At 47.1% G+C, this 10,121-nt stretch overlaps 1 protein-coding gene across 1 annotated transcript in view; it reads left to right on the top strand.

Annotated features, from left to right (window-relative positions):
• The window catches only part of LOC116359029 (phospholipid phosphatase 3), a 15,157-nt gene extending 5,925 nt beyond the window's left edge, over nucleotides 1-9,232 (top strand). The window contains exons 3-9 of the mRNA XM_031811673.1: nucleotides 1-154; nucleotides 1,086-1,175; nucleotides 1,499-1,695; nucleotides 2,689-2,746; nucleotides 3,572-3,662; nucleotides 7,991-8,076; nucleotides 8,183-9,232. The exon at nucleotides 1-154 is cut by the window's left edge and continues 1 nt beyond it. Of these exons, the coding sequence (XP_031667533.1) occupies nucleotides 1-154; nucleotides 1,086-1,175; nucleotides 1,499-1,695; nucleotides 2,689-2,746; nucleotides 3,572-3,662; nucleotides 7,991-8,076; nucleotides 8,183-8,341 (835 nt within the window). The 3' untranslated portion in view covers nucleotides 8,342-9,232. The remainder of the gene's footprint in view (nucleotides 155-1,085; nucleotides 1,176-1,498; nucleotides 1,696-2,688; nucleotides 2,747-3,571; nucleotides 3,663-7,990; nucleotides 8,077-8,182) is intronic.
• The last annotated feature ends 889 nt before the right edge of the window (nucleotides 9,233-10,121 follow it).

Here is a 10,121-nt window from a genome sequence, read left to right as displayed (position 1 = left end):
CATCCCGTTCTTGGTGTGTGAGCTGAAGGCAGTGAATCCATATAGCAGAGGGTTTTTCTGTGGGGACCCCAGCATCATGTATCCATACCTACACAGAGAGGCTATACCAGATCAGCTGCTCATTACTGGTGGGATCATCATCACCGGACTCACTGTGAGTATCACACACTCTTCATCATCATCACCATCATCACATGATTGTAATCTCACAGTACACACAATTTACCACTAATACTACTACTACTACTAATAATAATACTAATAATACTACTACTACTAATACTACTACTACTAATACTACTAATAATAATATTACTACCAATAATAATACCACCGCTAATAATACTACCACAAATAATACCACTACTAATAATACTACTAATTATAGTAATACCACTATTAATAATACTAATACTACTACTAATACTACCACTAACTACCACTACCACTAATAATAATACCACTAATACTACCACTACTAATAGTAATACTACTAATAATACGACCACCAATAATAATCCTGCTAATAATAATACTACTGCTAATAGTAATACCACCAATAGTAATACTAGTAATAATATTACTACGAATAATATTACTACGAATAGCAATACTAATAATAATACTACTACGAATACTACTACTAGTAATACCACTAATAATACTACTACTAATAATACTACTACGAATAGTACGACTAATAATACTACCCCTAATAATACTACCACTAACAATACTACTAATACTAATATTACAACAAATAATACTAATATGAATAATACTACTGATAATAATAATACTACTACTAATAATACTATGAATACTACTAATAATAATATGAATACTACTAATAATAATACAATCTCGCGATTGTCAGTTCAGTTCTCCTCTTGTGTTTGTCTCCCTCCCTCCCTCCCTCCCTCCCCTCCCTCCCTCCCTCCCCTCCCTCCCTCCCTCCCTCCCTCCCCTCCCTCCCTCCCCTCCCTCCCTCCCCTCCCTCCCTCCCTCCCTCCCTCCCTCCCCTCCCTCCCTCCCTCCCTCCCTTCCTTCCTTCCCTCCCTCCCTCCCTCCCTCCCTCCCTCCAGATAGCTTTAGGGGAGTGTTACCGGGTGCATTACCGAGGGGTCAGCTCCAAAGCCTTCGTCAGGAACCTCTACGTCTCATGCCTGTATAAGGTATGGAAATCTCCCTTCTGCATTCATCAAGTTTTAATAACAGAAGATAAACTGTCATAAACATTATCAACAAGTCTTACACACAATTTGATTGTTATTTGTTGCACAAATAAGAAGCTGGGTTCCTTCCTGTTTGGCTATATATTTATTTATATAAGAAGCTGGGTTCCTTCCTGTTTGGATATATATTTATTTAGTTAGGTTCCTTCCTGTTTGGATATATATTTATTTAGTTAGGTTCCTTCCTGTTTGGATATATATTTATTTAGTTAGGTTCCTTCCTGTTTGGATATATATTTATTTCTGTATTTTATTTCTGTAAGGAGTTAGGTTCCTTCCTGTTCGGGTGCTGCGTCGGCCAATCCCTGACTAACATGGCCAAGCTGAGCGTGGGGCGGCTGCGACCTCACTTCCTGTCTGTGTGCGGCGTCTCGTATGCCTCGCTCAACTGCACCCCCGGAACCTACGTCTCCACGGTAACCTGCCGACAGACAGACCACCGATTGGAGGAGGAGGCCAGGTGTGTGTGTGTGTTTGTCTGTTTGTTGGGGGTGGGGGGGCAGGTGTGTGTGTGTTTGTCTGTTTGTTGGGGTGGGGGGGCAGGTGTGTGTGTGTTTGTCTGTTTGTTGGGGGTGGGGGAGCAGGTGTGTGTGTGTTTGTCTGTTTGTTGGGGGTGGGGGGGAAGGTGTGTGTGTGTTTGTCTGTTTGTTGGGGGTGGGGGGGCAGGTGTGTGTGTTTGTCTGTTTGTTGGGGGTGGGGGGGCAGGTGTGTGTGTGTTTGTCTGTTTGTTGGGGGTGGGGGGGCAGGTGTGTGTGTGTTTGTCTGTTTGTTGGGGGTGGGGGGGCAGGTGTGTGTGTGTTTGTCTGTTTGTTGGGGGTGGGGGGGAGGTGTGTGTGTGTGTTTGTCTGTTTGTTGGGGGTGGGGGGGAGGTGTGTGTGTTTGTTGGGGGTGGGGGGGGGCAGGTGTGTGTTTGTCTGTTTGTTTGGGGTGGGGGGGGCAGGTGTGTGTTTGTCTGTTTGTTGGGGGTGGGGGGGGGGGGCAGGTGTGTGTTTGTCTGTTTGTTGGGGGTGGGGTGGGCAGGTGTGTGTTTGTCTGTTTGTTGGGGGTGGGGGGGGCAGGTGTGTGTTTGTCTGTTTGTTGGGGGTGGGGGGGGCAGGTGTGTGTTTGTCTGTTTGTTGGGGGTGGGGTGGGCAGGTGTGTGTTTGTCTGTTTGTTGGGGGTGGGGGGGGCAGGTGTGTGTTTGTCTGTTTGTTGGGGGTGGGGTGGGCAGGTGTGTGTTTGTCTGTTTGTTGGGGGTGGGGGGGGCAGGTGTGTGTTTGTCTGTTTGTTGGGGGTGGGGTGGGCAGGTGTGTGTTTGTCTGTTTGTTGGGGGTGGGGTGGGCAGGTGTGTGTTTGTCTGTTTGTTGGGGGTGGGGGGGGGCAGGTGTGTGTTTGTCTGTTTGTTGGGGGTGGGGGGGGGCAGGTGTGTGTGTGTTTGTGTTTAGTCAGCATTTGTTTTGTATTTTATTTTCAGGAAATCCTTCTTCTCTGGTCATGCTTCGTTTGCAATGTACACCATGCTGTATCTAGCAGTAAGTATCTCCCACACACACACACACACACACACACACACACACACACACACACACACACACACACACACACACACACACACACACACACACACACACACACACACACACACTGTGAACCATCCTCCCAGAGGGTCTGAAAGCAGAGAGTGATTGAAAAGAAGGGAGCTGAAAGGGAGAGAAAGAAAAGAGAGCAGGAGAAAAAGAGGGATTGAAAGAGAGAAGAAGTAGGGCAGACAGAGATGTCTTTGTTCCCCTCGGGCAGGGGAGAGGTCTGACCTCTCTGTCTGTCTATACTACACTCCTCTATTGTGTGAGGGCAGGGCCGTAGAGAGAGAGTAGAGTCAGAACTGTGCTGCATCTTTGAGGATAAATACAGTATAATTCAGTATAATACAGCATAATGCGGTATAATATAGTATAATTCAGTATAATTCAGTATAATTCAGTATAATTCAGTATAATTTAGTATAACACTATGTACAAATAGTACATGTGTAGTAATCAACATTTTTCCCTCCCTCCTCCCTCCCTCCCTCCCTCCCTCCCTCCCTCCCTCCCTCCCTCCCTCCCCCTCCCTCCCTCCCTCCCTCCCTCCCTCCCTCCCTCCCTCCCTCCCTCCCTCCCTCCCTCCCTCCCTCCCTCCCTCCCTCCCTCCCTGCCCTGCTTTCCTCCCTCCCTGCCCTCCCTCCCTCCCTCTCTCTGCCTCCCTCCCTCCCTCCCTGCCCTGCTTTCCTCCCTCCCTGCCCTGCCTCCCTCCCTCCCTGCCCTGCCCTGCCTCCCTCCCTCCCTGCCCTCTCTCCCTGCCTCCCTCTCTCTCTTCAGTTCTACCTCCAAGCCAGGTGGTGTTGGCGAGGAGCCAGGTTACTCAGACCCCTTGTACAGTTCTTCCTGGTTCTGCTAGCTGTGTATACAGGTACTTACAGGTCTATTGATAATGATCAGTGACAGGGGGAATCTACACCCATCTACTAAAGATTTCCTTGTCGTGGGACGACTCCCCAACTGATAATGACGTAGAGCCTCTTTCCCAGACACTGATTACGGCCGGGATTCAATCCCAGAGGCGTTGTTGACAACAAGCACACTGCACTGTCAACAACGTGCCTTTTACAGGCACACCTTCCTGACGTTCGTGGAGATCGTGTTCACGTTAAATGCTGCACACGTCAGTTCCAGCTTAAATGTCCTGTCAAAGGCAGTTGGTTTATGGACACCTCAGATTTGACTGAATCTCAACCTAAACCTACATTCTGGGCTAAGAAGCATTTTTCAATGGAGAATCGTCATTGAACATGTTTTTTAATCCAGGACGAGGCGTAATCTGTGTCTGGGAATCCAGCCCATTATATAGTCTGACTGACATTGCTGATACAGTGCCTTGCGAAAGTATTCGGCCCCCTTGAACTTTGAACTTGAACTTTCAAACATAAAGATATAAAACTGTATTTTTTTGTGAAGAATCAACAACAAGTGGGACACAATCATGAAGTGGAACGACATTAACTTTTATAACAAATCAAAAGCTGAAAAATTGGGCGTGCAAAATTATTCAGCCCCTTTACTTTCAGTGCAGCAAACTCTCTCCAGAAGTTCAGTGAGGATCTCTGAATGATCCAATGTTGACCTAAATGACTAATGATGATAAATACAATCCACCTGTGTGTAATCAAGTCTCCGTATAAATGCACCTGCACTATGATAGTCTCAGAGGTCCGTTAAAAGCGCAGAGAGCATCATGAAGAACAAGGAACACACCAGGCAGGTCCGAGATACTGTTGTGAAGAAGTTTAAAGCCGGATTTGGATACAAAAAGATTTCCCAAGCTTTAAACATCCCAAGGAGCACTGTGCAAGCGATAATATTGAAATGGAAGGAGTATCAGACCACTGCAAATCTACCAAGACCTGGCCGTCCCTCTAAACTTTCAGCTCATACAAGGAGAAGACTGATCAGAGATGCAGCCAAGAGGCCCATGATCACTCTGGATGAACTGCAGAGATCTACAGCTGAGGTGGGAGACTCTGTCCATAGGACAACAATCAGTCGTATATTGCACAAATCTGGCCTTTATGGAAGAGTGGCAAGAAGAAAGCCATTTCTTAAAGATATCCATAAAAAGTGTTGTTTAAAGTTTGCCACAAGCCACCTGGGAGACACACCAAACATGTGGAAGAAGGTGCTCTGGTCAGATGAAACCAAAATTGAACATTTTGGCAACAATGCAAAACGTTATGTTTGGCGTAAAAGCAACACAGCTCATCACCCAGAACACACCATCCCCACTGTCAAACATGGTGGTGGCAGCATCATGGTTTGGGCCTGCTTTTCTTCAGCAGGGACAGGGAAGATGGTTAAAATTGATGGGAAGATGGATGGAGCCAAATACAGGACCATTCTGGAAGAAAACCTGATGGAGTCTGCAAAAGACCTGAGACTGGGACGGAGATTTGTCTTCCAACAAGACAATGATCCAAAACATAAAGCAAAATCTACAATGGAATGGTTCAAAAATAAACATATCCAGGTGTTAGAATGGCCAAGTCAAAGTCCAGACCTGAATCCAATCGAGACTCTGTGGAAAGAACTGAAAACTGCTGTTCACAAATGCTCTCCATCCAACCTCACTGAGCTCGAGCTGTTTTGGAAGGAGGAATGGGAAAAAATTTCAGTCTCTCGATGTGCAAAACTGATAGAGACATACCCCAAGCGACTTACAGCTACAAAGCTACAAAGTATTAACTTAAGGGGGCTGAATAATTTTGCACGCCCAATATTTCAGTTTTTGATTTGTTAAAAAAGTTTGAAATATCCAACAAATGTCGTTCCACTTCACTTGTTGTTGATTCTTCACAAAAAAATACAGTTTTATATCTTTATGTTTGAAGCCTGAAATGTGGCAAAAGGTCGCAAAGTTCAAGGGGGCCGAATACTTTCGCAAGGCACAGTATGTTATACTGGTCTATGGATGTTCATAGCCTCTCAGAACTCTCCCTGAGTGGTCCGTCCACAATGTGGTCATTCATCTGGACTATGGATGTTCATAGCCTCTCAGAACTCTCCCTGAGTGGTCCGTCCACAATGTGGTCATTCATCTGGACTACTGTCTTTTCAGGTGTTGTTTAATCTCTACTATGAGTAATGAAAAAAACAAAACAAATAATGAAATACATTTTCCTAATACATTTGCCTGGCTGTCTGGTGTAGTTCTGATAGAATCCTGGCTGTCTGGTGTAGTTCTGATAGAATCCTGGCTGTCTGGTGTAGTTCTGATAGAATCCTGGCTGTCTGGTGTAGTTCTGATAGAATCCTGGCTGTCTGGTGTAGTTCTGATAGAATCCTGGCTGTCTGGTGTAGTTCTGATAGAATCCTGGCTGTCTGGTGTAGTTCTGATAGAATCCTGGCTGTCTGGTGTAGTTCTGATAGAATCCTGGCTGTCTGGTGTAGTTCTGATAGAATCCTGGCTGTCTGGTGTAGTTCTGATAGAATCCTGGTTGTCTGGTGTAGTTCTGATAGAATCCTGGCTGTCTGGTGTAGTTCTGATAGAATCCTGGCTGTCTGGTGTAGTTCTGATAGAATCCTGGCTGTCTGGTGTAGTTCTGATAGAATCCTGGCTGTCTGGTGTAGTTCTGATTGAATCCTGGCTGTCTGGTGTAGTTCTGATAGAATCCTGGCTGTCTGGTGTAGTTCTGATAGAATCCTGGCTGTCTGGTGTAGTTCTGATAGAATCCTGGCTGTCTGGTGTAGTTCTGATAGAATCCTGGCTGTCTGGTGTAGTTCTGATTGAATCCTGGCTGTCTGGTGTAGTTCTGATAGAATCCTGGCTGTCTGGTGTAGTTCTGATAGAATCCTGGCTATCTGGTGTAGTTCTGATATAATCCTGGCTGTCTGGTGTAGTTCTGATAGAATCCTGGCTGTCTGGTGTAGTTCTGATAGAATCCTGGCTGTCTGGTGTAGTTCTGATAGAATCCTGGTTGTCTGGTGTAGTTCTGATAGAATCCTGGCTATCTGGTGTAGTTCTGATAGAATCCTGGCTGTCTGGTGTAGTTCTGATAGAATCCTGGCTGTCTGGTGTAGTTCTGATAGAATCCTGGCTGTCTGGTGTAGTTCTGATAGAATCCTGGTTGTCTGGTGTAGTTCTGATAGAATCCTGGTTGTCTGGTGTAGTTCTGATAGAATCCTGGTCTTGTCTGGTGTAGTTCTGATAGAATCCTGGCTGTCTGGTGTAGTTCTGATAGAATCCTGGCTGTCTGGTGTAGTTCTGATAGAATCCTGGCTGTCTGGTGTAGTTCTGATAGAATCCTGGTTGTCTGGTGTAGTTCTGATAGAATCCTGGTTGTCTGGTGTAGTTCTGATAGAATCCTGGCTGTCTGGTGTAGTTCTGATTGAATCCTGGCTGTCTGGTGTAGTTCTGATAGAATCCTGGCTGTCTGGTGTAGTTCTGATAGAATCCTGGCTATCTGGTGTAGTTCTGATAGAATCCTGGCTGTCTGGTGTAGTTCTGATAGAATCCTGGCTGTCTGGTGTAGTTCTGATAGAATCCTGGCTGTCTGGTGTAGTTCTGATAGAATCCTGGTTGTCTGGTGTAGTTCTGATAGAATCCTGGTTGTCTGGTGTAGTTCTGATAGAATCCTGGTCTTGTCTGGTGTAGTTCTGATAGAATCCTGGCTGTCTGGTGTAGTTCTGATAGAATCCTGGCTGTCTGGTGTAGTTCTGATAGAATCCTGGCTGTCTGGTGTAGTTCTGATAGAATCCTGGCTGTCTGGTGTAGTTCTGATAGAATCCTGGTTGTCTGGTGTAGTTCTGATAGAATCCTGGCTGTCTGGTGTAGTTCTGATAGAATCCTGGTTGTCTGGTGTAGTTCTGATAGAATCCTGGTTGTCTGGTGTAGTTCTGATAGAATCCTGGTCTTGTCTGGTGTAGTTCTGATAGAATCCTGGCTGTCTGGTGTAGTTCTGATAGAATCCTGGCTGTCTGGTGTAGTTCTGATAGAATCCTGGTTGTCTGGTGTAGTTCTGATAGAATCCTGGTTGTCTGGTGTAGTTCTGATAGAATCCTGGTCTTGTCTGGTCAATTGTTGTCACTTTGTTCAGTTGCTGTCCACTTGATTGGCCCAAATTCTAGGGCGGGGCTTGACAATGGGTCATTGTCTCAGTACTACTGTAATATGTATTTTTATCATATTGTTGAGTGATAATTCAAAATATTTAACAGGTACGTTTCTAAACTGTGATCTCTTCGCAGGCCTGACTAGAATATCGGACTATCGACATCATCCCTCTGATGTCATCACTGGCTACATACAGGGAGCCTTGACTGCCTACTGGGTGGTGAGTTGATATGTGTGTGTGTATATGTAGGTGTGTGTGTGTATGTATGTGTGTGTGTGTATGTATCTGTGTGTGTATAACCAGTGTGTTTCTCTCTGTTCTCCAGGCCTTCCACGTCTCCTCCATGTTTAAAGACTACAACTCTACCCTCTCTCCTAGCCTGGACAACCCCCCGTCTCCTAGCTCCTCCATGTTTAAAGACTACAGCTCTACCCTCTCTCCTAGCCTGGACAACCCCCTGTCTCCACGTCTCCTCCATGTTTAAAGACTACAGCTCTACCCTCTCTCCTAGCCTGGACAACCCCCTGTCTCCACGTCTCCTCCATGTTTAAAGACTACAACTCTACCCTCTCTCCTAGCCTGGACAACCCCCCGTCTCCTAGCTCCTCCATGTTTAAAGACTACAGCTCTACCCTCTCTCCTAGCCTGGACAACCCCCTGTCTCCACGTCTCCTCCATGTTTAAAGACTACAACTCTACCCTCTCTCCTAGCCTGGACAACCCCCCGTCTCCTAGCTCCTCCATGTTTAAAGACTACAGCTCTACCCTCTCTCCTAGCCTGGACAACCCCCTGTCTCCACGTCTCCTCCATGTTTAAAGACTACAGCTCTACCCTCTCTCCTAGCCTGGACAACCCCCCGTCTCCTAGCTCCTCCATGTTTAAAGACTACAGCTCTACCCTCTCTCCTAGCCTGGACAACCCCCTGTCTCCACGTCTCCTCCATGTTTAAAGACTACAGCTCTACCCTCTCTCCTAGCCTGGACAACCCCCCGTCTCCACATCTCCTCCATGTTTAAAGACTACAGCTTTACCCTCTCTCCTAGCCTGGACAACCCCCTGTCTCCACATCTCCTCCATGTTTAAAGACTACAGCTCTACCCTCTCTCCTAGCCTGGACAACCCCCTGTCTCCACATCTCCTCCATGTTTAGACTACAGCCTGGACAACCCCCGCCACCACACCGTCAGTTAGGGGATAGGTCTGTGTGTGTTTCTTTGTGTTAGTGAAGTGTTTCAGAACAAGTCCTGTGAAATCACATACCTCAGTATTCTGTGAGAGATAAGGAGATAGAGAGATTAAGAGACAGAAAGGGAGACGGGAGAAAAACAGAGGGAGAGAGAAAGGAGGGGATAGTGGGAGAGAAAGAGACCGAGAGAGGTGTGGGAGAGAGGGAGAGAAAGGGGGGGATAGTGGGAGAGAAAGAGACCGAGAGAGGTGTGGGAGAGAGGGAGAGAAAGGGGGGGATAGTGGGAGAGAAAGAGACCGAGAGAGGTGTGGGAGAGAGAGGGGGGGGGAGAGAAAGAGACCGAGAGAGGTGTGGGAGAGAGGGAGAGAAAGGGGGGGATAGTGGGAGAGAAAGAGACCGAGAGAGGTGTGGGAGAGAGGGAGAGAAAGGGGGGGATAGTGGGAGAGAAAGAGACCGAGAGAGGTGTGGGAGAGAGAGAGGGGGGGGGGGGGAGAAAGAGACCGAGAGAGGTGTGGGAGAGAGAGAGAGCGAGAGAGAGAGAGAGAGGGGGGGGGGGGGGGGATAGTGGGAGAGAAAGAGACTGAGAGAGGTGTGGGAGAGAGGGAGAGAGAGGGGGGGATAGTGGGAGAGAAAGAGACTGAGAGAGGTGTGGGAGAGAGGGAGAGAGAAAGGGGGGGATAGTGGGAGAGAAAGAGACCGAGAGAGGTGTGGGAGAGAGAGAGGGGGGGATAGTGGGAGAGAAAGAGACCGAGAGAGGTGTGGGAGAGAGGGAGAGAGAAAGGGGGGGATAGTGGGAGAGAAAGAGACCGAGAGAGGTGTGGGAGAGAGGGAGAGAAAAAGAGGGGGAGACAGTTGGAGGGAGGGAAAGAAAAAGTGAGAGAGAGACTGAGTGAGAGGAGATATTAGCATATCTAAACATGTAGTTCTATGGTAGAACCTGTCCTCTGTAACTCAGTTGGTAGAACCTGTCCTCTGTAACTCAGTTGGTAGAACCTGTCCTCTGTAACTCAGTTGGTAGAACCTGTCCTCTGTAACTCAGTTGGTAGAACCTGTCCTCTGTGGCTCAGTTGGTAGAGC

Source organism: Oncorhynchus kisutch, unplaced genomic scaffold (genome assembly GCF_002021735.2).
Source record: "Oncorhynchus kisutch isolate 150728-3 unplaced genomic scaffold, Okis_V2 Okis01b-Okis20b_hom, whole genome shotgun sequence".
NCBI classification, from domain to species: domain Eukaryota; kingdom Metazoa; phylum Chordata; class Actinopteri; order Salmoniformes; family Salmonidae; genus Oncorhynchus; species Oncorhynchus kisutch.
This window is presented reverse-complemented; position numbering and strand designations above follow the sequence as displayed.